This window comes from Saccopteryx bilineata, chromosome 2 (assembly GCF_036850765.1).
Source record: "Saccopteryx bilineata isolate mSacBil1 chromosome 2, mSacBil1_pri_phased_curated, whole genome shotgun sequence".
Taxonomy (NCBI): Eukaryota; Metazoa; Chordata; class Mammalia; order Chiroptera; family Emballonuridae; genus Saccopteryx; species Saccopteryx bilineata.
In genome coordinates, this window is record NC_089491.1 from 373160205 (window position 1) to 373175475 (window position 15271).

Sequence of the window (15271 nt, forward strand, 5' to 3'; positions counted from 1 at the left end):
TCCCCCACCTAGGGCTGAGAGACCTGGGGCCAACGGGGGAGGGAAGTTCCAGAAAGATGAGAAGTAGGAGCCGACTCCCCCCTAAAAAAGTTCAGTTCCCCCCCCCGGAGTCCTCGGGGTCCTAAAGTCAGACTGAAGCATCCCTAACTTCTTTTGCTGGGACCCCGAAATCAAAAGCTTCTTTACGAAGCTGGCGAGGCTTCAGAATCTGAGGGTATCTCAGTGCTCCCCCCACCATCCCCCACCATCCCTACCGTCCCAGGAACGGCCTCTTTAGCTTGAAACAAGGAGCTGCTTTGTCCTGCAAAAGCTGGACTGCCAGAGGACTTTCTGACGTGGAATGGAGATCCAGTAGGAGGAGGTGGTGAGAGTGGAGTGTGTGAAGGATAAAACCAGGTGTGCGCCTCCCGGGCGAGGGCTGTGGGAACACTTGGAGCGACCCCTTTAGGACTGGGGGTGGGGCGTGTGCAGAAGGGGCTCTGTGATGAACGGAGAACGAGGTCTCAGGGCTTAGGCGGAATAGAGGGAGGTGGCACTTCCTTCAATTTCACGATTAAGGTGAGGGGTACTGTCTTTGGGTGGGGAGGAACTCTCTGGGCTCCCCACCCTTGCGGGAAGCGTTCCCCTCATCTGTCGAGGGGAAGCTCTAGGGACACGGAACCGGGCCAACGTAGGGCACTCAGGACACCACCGCGCATTCCGAAAAGAAGGAGACGCAGCCCTCTGCCTCTCCGGGGTCCTCACCTAAGCCACTGGCTGCTGATTGCCACGGGGCCCGGCGCTAAGACCCAGCGGGCACGCCTGCCTGGCCTCTCCCCGGCCCACCCGCCTGCTGGCCAAGCCTGGACACTCGCTCCGCGGGGAGAGCCGGCCAGCCAGCGTGGTGGGGGTATGGGGCGGGCGGCTTGGGTGCTGCTGTGGCTGCTGCTGGGCAGCTCCGAGGCGCAGTACGAAAAGTATAGTTTCCGGGGCTTCCCTCCCGAGGACCTGATGCCGCTGGCCGCAGCCTACGGACACGCGCTGGAGCAGTACGAGGGCGAGAGTTGGCGCGAGAGCGCGCGCTACCTGGAGGCGGCGCTGCGGCTTCACCGGCTGCTGCGGGATAGCGAGGCCTTCTGCCACGCCAACTGCAGCGGGCCCGCGCCGCCCGCCGCCTCGGTCCTCGGGCCCGCGCCCGGCCCCGAGGGCGGCCACGGGGACGAGTGGGCCCGCGAGCTGCAGCTCTTCGGCCACGTCTTGGAGCGCGCCGCCTGTCTGCGGCGCTGCAAGCGGACGCTGCCCGCCTTCCAGATGCCCTACCCGCCGCGCCAGCTTTTGCGCGACTTCCAGAGCCGCCTGCCCTACCAGTACCTGCACTACGCGCAGTTCAAGGTGGGCGCCCGCCCCGGGCCCTGCTCGGCCTCGTCGCTCCCAGCCGGCGGCGCGTTTCCCGGGAGATCCCGGAAAGCGGTTGCTGTCATCGATCCCCAAGCTCTCTTGTGCATTCAGGGCAGGGGCTCGGGCCCTGCTGACCCGCTATGTCCCCACCCCACAGGCTAACCGGCTGGAGAAGGCGTTGGCCGCGGCCTACACCTTCCTCCAGAAGAACCCCAAGCACGAGCTAACTGCCAAGTATCTCAACTACTACCGGGGGATGCTGGACGCGTCCGAGGAGCCCCTCACTGACTTGGAGGCGCAGCCCTACGAGGTGGGGTGCAGGGGGAGATCTGGCCCTCAAGCTCCTCCCTCATCCCCGCATAGGACCCGTAGAGGAGGGGATTGTTGGGTGGCCCCCTGACCCGCGCCACACTCCCCTCCAGGCGGTGTTCCTCCGAGCCGTGAAGCTATACAACAGCGGGGATTTCCGCAGCAGCACTGAGGACATGGAGCGGGCCCTGGCCGAGTACCTGGTTATCTTTGCCAGGTGTCTGGCTGGCTGCGAGGGGGCCCACGAGCAGGTGGACTTCAAGGATTTCTACCCTGCCATAGCAGGTACCCTCACCCAAACCAGACTGCTCAGGGCCCTTAACACATTTATGGAACACCTACACAGTCTTGGGAGGTAGGCAGGGGTCAGGTGTTATCCTGTCCCTGGGAGCGTAGAACATGCAGTCGCTGAGAGAGACAGACAGGGTAACAGATCCCGTGCCACTGGGTGCAGAAGGGCTGCAGTAGGAGTGTCCAAGATGCTGGGCATCAGCCGAAAAGGTGGTACCATCTCAAAAGGGTCTGGGAAAGTTGGGTTCACAGGTTTTCCAGGCAGAGGTCAATGCAGGTACAAAGGGGCCCAGCTGAGATGGAGGAACAGCCCAGCATGTATGTACCAAAAGCAGTTTGTGGCTAGAAACCTCACCTAGTCTGGGGGTCCCTAACTGCACGGGTCCTCAGTGGGGGACAGAAAGGGCCATCCTGAGTTTTGCTCTCTGGGCTTCAGTCCAGCTTCCAAACCTCACCTGCCACTCTCCCAGAGAGCCGAGCTGCGGGTGGTAAGTCAGCCCTGTCCACAGTAGTCTTCCTCAGCATTACTCATCTACTGGCTTCGTTTCAATATGACTGCAACAGGCTCTGCAGGTAGAGCTGGAACTGGAAGTCCTCTCCATCACCCCATCTGTGGATCGAAGCTGTTCAGCGCACTACCAGCTTCTTACCACTGCTCCCCACCCCCCACCCCAGATCTCTTTGCAGAATCCCTGCAGTGTAAGGTGGACTGTGAGGCCAACTTGACCCCCAACGTGGGTGGCTACTTCGTGGAGAAGTTTGTGGCCACCATGTATCACTACTTGCAATTTGCCTACTACAAGTGTGAGCCTCCTGGTGGACTTGGGAGGGTTGGGGAGAGCACTGCCCTGGGAGCCTCGCAGAGTCCTGGGAAGCTATCCCTCAGAATGGAGGCCCCTGGGTGATGGGAGGGCGTGGCCATCCTGGGACACAGGAAAGGCTTGTGGGAGAGAACAGACAACAGCTTCAGGGCAGGATTCAAGGGCCTCTAGAGTAAATGACTAGATAGCCAACAACTGCACAGCACTTGACAGTTTACAAAGCCCTGCCACATTTGTTTATCTCACTTAATCCTTTCACTGACTCCTGCCGCTGACACTACTGGACCCATTTTTCAGATGAGGAATCTGAAGCTCATAGAGGGCCAGGAGCCCTTAGTCACATAGCTAATAAAAAGTAGCACCAGGCCCTGCTCAGGTGGTGGCGCAGTGGATAGAGCATCAGACTAGGATGCGGAGGACCCAGGTTCGAGACCCTGAGGTCGCCAGCTTGAGCGCGGGCTCATCTGGTTTGAGCAAAAAGCTCACCAGCTTGGACCCAAGGTCGCTGGCTTGAACAAGGGGTTACTTAGTCTGCTGAAGGCCCACAGTCAAGGCACATATGAGAAAGCAGTCAATGAACAACTAAGGTGTCGCAATGAAAAACTGATGACTGATGCTTCTCATCTCTCTCCGTTCCTGACTGTCTGTCCCTATCTATCCCTCTCTCTGACTCTTCTCTGTAAAAAAAAAAAAAAGGGTAGCACCAGGAATGAGGCCTTCCTCGTTTGAGGGAGATCCTGGTCTGTGATGGACGATCTCCAGGGTTCCTGCAATGCAGAGATGCCAGGATTCAGACAGAGTCTGCTGCTGGAGTGGAGGGGCTGAGGACCAAGGAGCTAGGAGACTTCATGGGTCCTGTTGGCTAAGAGGTTGAGGACAGCCACTGGCCTCTAACTCCCCAGTGACATAATTCTCCAGCTGTGTGAGTTTGAGCAGTTTACCTAGCCTCTCTGTGCCTTGACTTTCTTCTCTGTAAAATGAGGATGACAATAACGTTGAGTCTTAAACGAGGGCCTGGCACACAGTAATGCTCAGTACATCCTAGCTACCATGATGGTTGGGTGGGGTGAGATGCCCAAAGGTATTCTGGAAGACAGCTAGGGAGGCAGAGGTGCTAGACTGAATGGGGAGATAGGGTTGGGCGAGGTGGGGGTCATTCCTGAAGGCAGTGCCAGGCTACTCCTCACTCGTCTTCTGTCTGCAGTGAACGATGTACGCCAGGCTGCCCGGAGTGCCGCCAGCTACATGCTCTTTGACCCTGAGGACAGTGTCATGCAGCAGAACCTGGTGTATTACCGCTTCCACAGGGCTCGCTGGGGCCTGGAGGAGGAGGACTTCCAGCCCCGGGAGGTGGGCATTGTCTTCCACGGCACTCTTGGAACTGTGTGGTTTGAGAAAAGAAATCTGGCTTCCTCAGAAGGCAGGTTGGGAAGTGAAAAGAAAAAATATGGGTTGTCATTGAAGTCCTGGGTTCAAACCCAGCCCCACCCAGCTGTGTGGTTCTGGGAACACTGCTGACCCTTTCTGAATCTGTTGTCTCATCTGCAAAATGGGAAGGGTACTACCTACCTTGCCAGCATAGCCTGGGATGTGGGAGGTATAAAAATACCTGTTCATTCCTTCCTGCTTCCTTCACCACCCTCATCATCCTCATTGCTGGCCCTTGACCTTCTTCCCCAAGGACTCCTCCCCCCCCCCCAGCCTGGACCAACTGAGAAACTCTTTGGGAGTCTAGGGCAATACTGGCAAATATGGAGTACATGGCACTATCGCCCATTTCTTTGTCAGTGTCAGACATTGCTAATCAATTGAGGCAATTTCTCACTGAACTCTCAGAATTCTCTTAACCTAGCACCCCAAGCAGCTTCAATTTTTCGGTCAGGATTTGAGCTGATAGCTGTTCCAGGCTCCTTGAGCTGGAAAAGGGCAAGAGGACCCAAATGCTAGGAGCTCTGGCTCCCCTGCCATCTGGCAGGGGGGTCCAGCTCCCCTCACTGCTCTTCCTCCTCCCAGGAGGCCACGCTCTACCACAGCCAGACAGCTGAGCTACGGGAGCTGCTGGAGTTCGCACACATGTACCTGCAGTCAGATGATGAGGTAAGTGGCCCCCTGCCCTCAATGTTCTCATGCCCCTCTTCTCTGTGTCTAAATCGTGCTTCCCCTAGGCCTAGTTCAGGTGGCACCTCCTCCAGGAAGCCCTTGCTGCATGCCCAGGCTCTGTCTTTGGGCTCACAGCACCAACTCTGGCCCTTTGAGCCTCCCTGGACCTGGATTTAATTGCAATCTGGTCCATCTCACCCCCACCTCCTTCTCCAGCCAGTCTCCTAGGGGGTTGTGCTCCAGGATGGGGGACCAGGTCGTTCCCACCTCTCCCACAGCGCCTGGCACAACAGAGCTGGCGCTCAGAAACTGAGTCTGAATGAACCAGTGAATGAAGTAGTGAATGCAGGACACCAGGAAGGAAGGACCTCATTGATTTTGAATGAGGGTTTGAGAGTCTGAATTGTCTCAGGTGTCCCTGCCCAGTGCTTCTTGACTCGTTTCCTCCTTTGTTCGAGCACCTATACTCCCTTCATTGAAGGTGGGGGCTGGGTCTGCACTCTTAGCATCCAGGTTGGTGCTAGCCACGCTTGGCTCCACCCTTTTCAAATGGGCCGCCTCCAGGCAAGTCTTAGGTAACCCAAATATCTTCATCCATTGAATGTGGAGAAGAATGCCCATCTCATATCATGTGGTGAGAATGAAATGAGATCAAGTTTGTAAAGCACTTAGTATACAGCTGGCATGTAGTAGGTGCTCAGCACATAGTTTGATTACTGTTATGTGTTGTGGGCTGTTTGCCAGATACCATGTTTGGGGCTGGGGTAAACTGATGAGAGGCACAATCCCTTTCCCAGGCAGTGAGGGAGGCACAAAATCCCTCCCCTTTCAGGAGAGCTCAGCATGGGGCGCTGGAGGACTCCTGACCCAGCCAGGGTTATAACAAGCGCTGAATCCTGGAACTGGTGCCTGGCATTGGAGGGATAAACAAGAGCTGTCCAGGCATGGGAGAGTAAAGGCATTCCTGGCTGGGAATACCATGAGCAGACACTATGCACAGACTTGCAGTATTCTCGCAGGGGTATTTATACTTAAAAGGTGGACTGTGGAGCCTGACCAGGTGGTGGCACAGTGGATAGAGCCCCGGACTGGGATGCGGAGAACCCAGGTTCGAGACCCCGAGGTTGCCAGCTTGAGTGCGGGCTCGTCTGGTTTGAGCAAAGCTCACCAGCTAGGACCCAAGGTCGCTGGCTTGAGCAAGGGGTTACTCAGTCTGCTGTAGCCCCCGGTCAAGGCACATATGAGAAAGCAATCAATGAACAACTAAGGTGTTGCAACAAAAAACTAATGATTGATGCTTCTCATCTCTCTTTGTTCCTGTCTGTCTGTCCCTATCTATCCCTCTCTGTCTCTGTAAATAAATAAATAATTTTTTAAAATGTGGACTGTGGAGAAGGTGATGCTTACAGCTGAATCCCTGCTGGTGGAACCCCACCTCCCAGTCTAGGGAAGGGGCAGCTTAGAAATGGGACTCTGGGGGAGAAACCCTCACACCATTCTTGTGTGAGATCTTGAGACAGAGATGGGGTGGTAGGAAGGCCCCTTGGCCAGGATGGGAGGTGATCCAGATTTGTGCCTTCTGTGATCTGGTTTCTCCCCACACCCTGGGGCCGCTCTAGATGGAGTTGGAGGAGAAAGAACCACCCTTGGAGCCCGAGGACCACCCATCTGATGCTGAGTTTGAGGGGGACGGCGACTATGAGGAGGGCATCTATGCTGATTGGTGGCAGGAGCTGGACGCCAAGGGTGACGAGGCCGAGGCTGGTCAGTGACTTGGACCATGGTGGAGGGGTAGGGATGCAGCCGGGGGTGGAGGTTGGGCACAGAAGGATCCAGGCACTGAGTTACAGAGGCAGGGGAATATGTATGCTGGATGCTGGGATCCCTTCCTCCTCTGGGGCTTCCAACCTATTGGCAACCCCTATCCCACTCGGTAGGGGGTGGCATCCTTCCTGGGAGCAGGGGCCAGCTGAGACCTGCTCCTGGGGACCCGCACCCCTGCCTGCTCCACCTCCCACAGGGCAGCGCCCAGACACCTGTTGGGAACGGGCGGGCATCTGACCCCAATGCTCCCTCCTTTCCTTTGCAGAGCCAGAGCCTGAACTAACATGAGAAGAGGGTCACCCTGGCACCTCTGAAGAGCTTGGGAAGCCTGGGCCCAATGGGACCACCGTCACCAGCCTCTGGGCAGCAGCAAGAGCTATTTATTAAAATGTAAATTGGACATAACGGACCAGGTGCCATCCCGTCCCACCTGTGAGCGCTGCTCCTCAGACCCCTCTGCCTCGTCACTAGGTCTCTGGACCACAAGATGGTGGCGCTGCAGCTGTGACGGCCTGTCCTCCTCCCAGTGCTCTTCTCCTGGAGGAGAGGATTCCAGCTCCTCCTAGTTGGGGGTCTCAGCCTCAATTTCAGAGACAGCAGAGGGGCAGCTGGCATCATGAAGAACGCTGGACCAGGAGTCCAGCAGTTCCTGGTACAATGGCCACGGGTGCTCAATAAATGTTTCTTCTTGGATGAATTACAGGGCCTGGGGTCCAGCCTTCCCTGGGCTGAGTGGTGAGCAAGCAGGTCCTTCTCTCCCTCCCAATGTGCTCATCTCCCCTTATCTGTAAACACCAGGCAGGTGAGGGAGCACAGTCTGTTCTGGCCTCTGCAGACCCTGGCTGTTTGTGCTCCTGAGGAGCAGCAGGGTGTCACTGCAGTCCACCACCAGGGGGCGGGAGAACGCAGTTCCCGCCTTGAGTCCAGGAAAGATGGTGGTTTCAGATTTCTAAGATGGGATGTCCTGTATTTTCCTAGTTAAGCATCGCTTCCCCCACCCTACCCTGGCATGTGGCGAATGAGGGGAAGGGTCCAGGGACATTTACTTCCAGTTTTTACTTTCCAGGCCTGACTGACCCAGGATCCTTGGAGTCAGAGTGAGCATGCCCTGCCTACTCTGCCCATAACACAGCCAGAGGAGCCCTAGGGAGGCGGTTTGATAACTTGAGACTTCTTTGTAGTGGCAGTGGGACCACCAGACTGTCTTGCCAAACCTTGCATTGACTCTAGGGGGCAGAAAGCCCAGAGCTGTAGAGGTGAGGGTGGTGTCTGGTGACTATCACCCAGCCCTGTGACTCACCAGTGTCCCCTCCATGTTCCACAACTGGGAAGTGGGGACAAATGGATCTCTTTGGGAAGGGACCATAGGTCAAGGCCTGTCAGGTGACAGTTCTGCTTCACTCCCCACTTTCTGGCCTCCTAGGGACAGGGTGGTAGAGGAGCCTTCTCTCTTACTGTGGGGTAGAGCTGAAGCTGGGAAGCCTAGTTCTCACCTTCCACACCCCTACCTTCCCCAGATGTGCCAGTTGGCCTGGCCTGGGTCCCTCCCATCGCTGTGCCCAGGAGAACTCCCTACCGTACCCCAAACCCCTCTCCTGGGCCTGTGTTGATGATGAGGGTGGGAACACCAGAGTCTGAGTCTGGTACACAGACAGATGGGGTCAAGGGGGCAAAGGTGACCTCACTCCTCCCCCCCTCCTCCCCTCCCTCTCTCCCATAGGTGGGTCTGCAGTGGTAGCGTCTCCTGAGAGTTCCCAGGTGCCAGGGTGGCCCAGCCCGGCCCCACCCCTTTCAAGCTGCTGTGCTGTCAGCTTCTCTCTACCAAGGCTCTGCCCCCTGTTGCTGGGAGGGGCTGTCCTGTGGGGCTGGCACTTAAGAGGGTGGGGAGCAGGGATGCGCTTGAGCGTGCCTGTGTGATTAGGAACTCTGGAATCTGAACAGGCAGGTGTGAGTCTGAAGTGCTGGTGTGCAGAGTGCGAAGGTCTTTGTGCTTGTGCACTGTGGATGTGCGAGGCTGGGTGTGGGAGCATGTGCCTGTGTGAGAATGTCCATCTGTGGCAGTGTCGTGCGAGACTGAGAATGTCCCTGCACAGGCGTGACTGCATCCCCGTGCATTTGTGAATATGATCCTAGAGGGGTTCAATCACTCCCTCAGAACATATTTATTGGGCACCTACTGGTGCTGGGCACACACTAGTGGGCAAAGCAGGCCAAGCACCCTGCCTTGGTGGAGCTTGTGTTCCAGCAGGAGACTGGCAATAAGCAGTAAATGTTATTAAAACGTACGTTAACTAAGACAGAAAAATAGAGCTGGGTGAAAGGATGGAGGGAAAGCAGGGGTTGCAGTTTAAGAAGTGAGTGGATGTGTGTGTCCAAGTGTGCATCTGAGAGTGGCATCTCTGAGTGTGTGGTGATGGGGCAGGGTGTGTGTGAGGAGTGTATCCTTTGGGAGCAGAGGTCGGGCCCCTCTCTAGGCACCAGTCCCCCAAACAGGCCATTAGTCCAGGCCCTCTCAGCCAGCGTGTCACACTCAGCTTCTCTTTCCCAGGCAGTGCCAGCCTCTCCCCAGTGCTGGGCCAGCTCCCCAAACCGGTGAGACGGAGTCTCAGCAAGTCCCAGCACGGGCCCTCTGGGGCCCGCCAGCCCACCCTCCCAACCCCACCCTGCCCAGACGCCCTTGCCTCCTCCACATCTGTCTCACTCCTCACCACATCCCAGCACCCCACCCAGCGCCTCATCAGTCATAGCATCTGTAGTAAAATGGGTAGAAGGTTAGGGACAGCCAAAAGGGCACTGGGGATGGAGACCTCACACAGTGGGGCCAGACTCAGATGTCACAGAGGGGTCCTGGAGCCAGAAAGACCCCATCCTAAAGAGAGCATCACTAATACAATGTATTGAATACCTACTATGTGCCAGGCACTTGGTAGTTTCTTTATAACACTCAGAACGGTCTTGCAATGTAGATATCAATTCCCTTCTGCCTCGGGTGAGGCTCTGGGATGAAAAGCATCTTGTCCAAGACTCCTCCAGGAGAGTGGTGGTGGCGCTGGGTTCGAACCTTTGCTCCCCAAACCGTGCTGCTCAGAGAACGGAGAGAAAGATGAGAATGCTGCCCTGGTCTCTGGGGTTGGCTCTGTCCCTTTAGGCTGTCAGCTAGGGCCACATGAAGGAAGTGAGAGCCAGGTGTGGAGACAAAAGGCCCCCATCGCCACAGCTCACGCTGGAAGACAAGAAGTTCCGAGAGGTAGGGAGGGAGAAAGGAAGAGAAGAGCAGGCAGTCCACGGCCCTCCCTCAGGCCTGATTCTGTAGCCTGTCCTGTCCCTACTGTCATTGCCTAAGAGTGGGCTGGAGGTTAGGGGGCCTGGGGACAAGACTTGCTGGAGTCACTTAGACTAGCCTCTTCTTGAATTCTGAGAAGTGATGGTCAAGTGAGGTGGGAGGTGTCCCATCTTCCCCCAAATTCCAGTAAGTTTCAATGGAAGAAATTCCCCCCTTAGGTTTGAGAAATAGTTCTTGAAGTCTTACGGTTTTGTTCCCCTTCTCTGGGAGAGTAAGTTCTGGTGGGGACAAAGAAGGACTCTTTCCTGTGTCAGAAGGCTGTGTCCAGTTGGCACTGGGGCCAACTGCATAACCTGACTGGGGCAGTCTTGGTGGCTGCAGGACCCGACCCCCTGGCCCCCAGCTTCCCCACTCTGGGGCCTTCATCCGGCCTCCTCTTGCAGTTTCTCTTCAAAGACAGCCCTAGCAAATGCTCCCAATTTTACAAATGGGGAAACTGAGGCCCAGAGAGGCTGGATTGGGCCCCTGGCCCGGGGCTCCCTCTAAGCTAAACTGGTGCAGTCCTGCCTAGCTCCCTTCCCGGGATCAAACTCCAAGATGACTGGGCATTTGATAGGAGTGTGCTGGGGTCCTGGGGCCACCCACCCAGTCAGCCCCAGGCCAAATCCCGGCCAACCTGTGGACACATCACCTCATAGTCACCACCAGCCTGGGACCCACCTGGCTCCAGGATGCCTGGATAGCATCACTTCTGTCCCCCAAACAGCCCTTGGTGTGGGAGTATCTCCCTTGCCCATGACTCAGGCAGGGAAACTGAGGTAAGAGAGAGGACATGCCTGCTGACTCACCACACACACACACACACACACACACACACACACACACACACACTGGAGTCTCTGAATCTGTGAAAGGACTAAGGGAAGTCACTTCCAAAGAGGTCAGAACTTGACATTTTCCATTCCGGGTACCCTTTCCCATCTCTCCTTTGAGAAAAAGAGTGCCATGTTATGTTCCTGGAGCTAAGTGAGAGGTGGCCACTAGAGATTCCTTCCTTTTCCTCTGCTACTTGGCTAATCCTCGTGGCCTTCCTGGAGGAGAAGACCGGGAAGGGTCGAGGTTCGGCCAGTCTAAGTGGAGAGTCTGGCCTCTGTCTCTGGCCCGGGTGGGTGTGGCGAGCCTCCCAGCCACGACAGACTTCCCGTTGATATTTTTTGTTATCTCCAAATGAGGTTATGCACCAAGTTACAGATACACAGGGACAGGAATGAAGTCAGAAAATGCTTGTCATATGACTTTAACCTTTAGCACAATTATTTTGATAACCTCATTTTTAAAAAATAGCTATATATAATAAATTGATATCCTCAAAAATGGAAATGTCACTGGTATCCCCCCCCAACTCCCCCAGCCCTCCCCACACACATTTGAGCTGGAGCTGGCGTCTCTCCAGCACCCTCCTCACAGCTGGGTCCAGCCTTCACCCATACCCCACGCTCCCTCCCCTCCCCCTTACAACTTCCAGGTTGCTGCTGGGGCCATAAATCATCCATGAGCTGTATGTTGGCTGCTTCTTGAACTGGAGGCTGAAGTGCTGATGAAATATTCAAGGATCTCAACTCTCGAATTCCCTGGTGGCCAAGGGATGGGACTGGGGAAGATGGGATTAATGTACAAGGCCAGGGGCCTCCAAGTCCTGACTCGGGTTTCCACCGGAGCTGGGAGACCAAGGAGGTGGAGAAGGCCAGTGAACTAGGCAGAGGGTCTCTTTGTATAATCAATGGCTGTGGCGCAGGGAGACACCTTCTTGGCTTTAGAGGAAGGGAAGGGAGGTTACTGATGTAGACATCTGAGCAGAGCCCGAGTGAAGAGCTGGCGGGCAGGAGACAAAGCTTCAAGTCCCAGCCCTGCCAGGAACTTGCTCGTGTGATTTTAGGGAAGTTCATTCATTCCTTCTTTCTCTTCCCAAGGACTCTCAACAGGTTGGCAAGAAAAGAAATTCCTGCCATGTATGTGTGTGTGTGGGGGGGTATGCGCATGTGTGTAGAAGGGAGGGGTGGCCTCTCTGTGGGCAGGGCACCTGTCAGGGCAGGCAAGTCTCCTAGCTTATGGGGGAGGGAGGGGCAGGCAGACTGGCAAGGTGGGTGGGGCCCTAGCTGTGTCAGCCTGTGTGTGGAGCTGCCCAGCCCAGGAGCAGGAAGGGGAGTGACTCAGGTGGCAAGACCTCCCCTGTCCCTCCCCCCATCCAATCATGCAGGACGGGGAGGGGGTGTTTGGACAGCCAGGGGGACCCAGGACTGGAATACTGTACAATTTTGATGTTTGCAGCCCACCCTGCTGGGCTCCTGAAGTCCTGGAATTGCACCTTGGTTGGGTTGGCATGAGCAAAGGGGGCAAAGCTAAGGTAGACCTTTTCCGCAGGGATCCTGACATTCCTCCAGCGCTCTCTCCCACACCAAGGCCCCTGACCTGTGCTATTTCTGGCCTCTCCTATCTCTATTTTCTTGTCTCCCTGTTTTCCCTTTGACATTCCATCCCCACCCACACGTCTTACAGTGAAGTGTTGCTAGAGCTACCTCTATAATTAAACACTGCCCCCATGGCCCTGGGCAGACCCAGGCCCTGGGCAGCCTCTGGCCTCCAGGCAGCAAAAACGCAGAAACACCCCTACCCCAGGGCCCGGTACCATCCTACCCTGCTCCTGCTCTGGTGGATGTGTGTCCCCTCCCACCGGGGGAGTTTGGGAGCCCAGAGGCCTTTCTGCAGCAGCCAATTGTCCTCTCCCGGCTCAGGTGTCACTTTGAGCAAGTCCCCTACCCCAACACCTGAGGACAGGGGCAGCAGTGTAAATGGAGGCTGCTACGTAAATCTATAACTTACAGATCAAGTTAAAAACTGTTAAATAAGATATTCCTCGACAAGTATTCCTCCACAGTGAACTGAAGGTTCAGGATGGGACTGAGACTTCTGTCTCCTTAGAACATGGCAGTCCAGGGATAACTGACCCCAGGGCCCCAAGCCCCAAGTCCAGGGGTAACTGACCCCAGGGCCCCAAGCCCTGGGCCATCTCCTTCCCTTTGCGCCCTGGCTCCTCCCCACCTGCAGAGGGCCTCCGGGACACGTGTGTACATTCCCAGTGTGCATGTCTGTTCTGCGTCCACCCTTCCTGCATAACTGCCCCTGGTCATCCTTTGCCTAAGTGTGCACATACAATGCGTGGTGCTGCTGTCCATTCTCAGGAGGACGGGCCAGAATACGGGACCTGCAGGTCCAACAAGCAGGGGTCCATGCCGGGCAGGGAACTCCAGAGTGACCGGTACCCAGAAAGAGGTCTTGAAGGGGAGAGGTATGAACTCTGCAGGCTTGTCCCCCTGGCCCTGCCTGGAGGCTTCCACCCCAGGAGGACCAAACCAGGGGTTCTTCCAGGGCAGGAGCCCAGGTGGAAGCCCCTTCTCCCCTAGGGCGGCTGTCCCCTGGCTGAGAGAAAGTCCATGCTCAAGACGCCTCTGGATTTTTGCATTGCCGTTGACTCCAGCCTGCCGCAGGGACGGCCCTGTTGTCTGCTCTCCTTGCTATAAGGCCAGGGAGAGCTGCTGTGTGAGGACAAGGGACCATCATCAGTCTGAGGTTTAGCAACGTATCTGCTCAGTGGTCTTTCTTGATAGAGGCAGTCATTCCTGAGGCCACCTTAGGCCCAAGAGGAGAGAAGGGGTGTGTGTGTGTGTGTGTGTGTGTGTGTGTGTGTGTGTGTGTGTTGGGGAGACAGCTGACAGGGCTGGCACCTCTGTATCTGAATCCGTGTCCATGAGTGTATATCCCTGAGGCATGGGTGCGGAGGCTGTGTGTGGGTATGTGAGTGACTTGTGCAGACTTACATCTCTGCCTGTCTTTGTCTGGGGAAGGGGCCCCCACAGCAAAAGGGCCAAGTTTGAACAGAGAACAGAATCTCTTTTGCATCCTTATACAACGCAGAGGCCCATGGAGGACCAGGGAATCAAATGAGTGGAGGAGGCCCCTGGCTGCTGTTCACCTTCCCCCAGCCAAGTGCCTCCCCCATCCCTCACCAACTTCCTCCCTCTCACCAGCCCTTCACCTGACCCCTCTTTGCCATCAACTGCTGTCTCGGGGGAAGCTTGGGATGGGCCACTTGGTGCTTTTTCCTTCTTTACTCTGAGGCCCCAGAACGCTGCAAGATTGAATGAACAAAGATGGCCCAAGGACTCTGCTTCCATTGAGCTCTGGGCAACAGAAATTAGTTAAAACTGCAGAAATATGAATTGAGGAACTTACCAGTGTTACAATAAGGAGACAGAGTATCATATAAGGGAGCTGGAGAATCTCTTTTTCTGGAGATCTGGCCAACAGAAATCCTTGCCTTTGAAGGCTTGGAGGGGATAAGATGGTCTTGTGGCCTTTCCTTCAAGTTCAAGTTACAGAGGAGACTGGCCACAGCGACTCTCATCTGACCCCTTATCCCTATGCACCTCCTCAGCCCATGAGACCACATCTCCCATACAGTCAGCGGACTATAGTAAATATCTTTTTCTGATTCTTTTCTGTACATTTAGTGCTGGACAGGCACACAGTAGGCGCTTAATAAATGTGCAGAAAATTCCTTGATCTGGGAGGAGAGACACAGCTCCTAACCCAGTCTTTCCTGTTGCTGTGGTGGTGTCTCCACCCAATCCCAGCCCAAGGGCTTAGCTCAGAGGCCATCATGTTGCAGCATGTTCCAGGTTGACAGGGAGCATCCTGAAGACACACACACACACACACACACACACACACACACACACCTTTATTCTGAAACCTTTTTTCTGCCCCTCCACCTCACTTGGGCGTCTCCACCCCTCTGCAGTTACCCAGCCCTACCCTGCCTGTTTGCTGAAGTTGGGAGGAAGGAAGGAGTTAAGCCAGTCTTGGGTCTGGGAAGTGCGCGTGTCACTGTGCGGGGTGGGGGTGGGGAGGTGGGCAGGGAAGGTAGGAGGTGGGGGAGGGAGGAAGTGAAACCATGGAGGTGGCAGCAGCCTAGGATTGTGAGGTCTTTTCCTCCCAAGCAGGAGACTGGCCACTGCACTGTGTGGCAGGGTGGCAAGCAGCTGGGTGGGGTAGGGGTAAGGAAGAGAGAAAGATATGGGGATAAGCTGGAGGTGGGGGAAGTAAGGGAAACAAAGCAATAAGAATGACATCCAGAAGACTTCTTGGATGGCACAAGCCTCAGAAGTGAGGCTGTTTAGCCACTATTCCTTTCTCCAGTGGGGAAAGT

General features: G+C 55.8%; 1 protein-coding gene across 1 annotated transcript; it reads left to right on the plus strand.

Annotated features, from left to right (window-relative positions):
- Positions 1 to 30: 30 nt before the first annotated feature.
- Positions 31 to 7419, plus strand: P3H4 (prolyl 3-hydroxylase family member 4 (inactive)). The gene is made up of 8 exons (XM_066263638.1): positions 31 to 1371; positions 1535 to 1687; positions 1800 to 1971; positions 2653 to 2781; positions 4003 to 4148; positions 4812 to 4895; positions 6518 to 6662; positions 6988 to 7419. The coding sequence occupies exons 1-8, from the start codon at positions 892 to 894 to the stop codon at positions 7008 to 7010; spliced, it is 1332 nt and encodes a 443-aa protein (XP_066119735.1). The 5' UTR covers positions 31 to 891; the 3' UTR covers positions 7011 to 7419.
- Positions 7420 to 15271: the final 7852 nt, after the last annotated feature.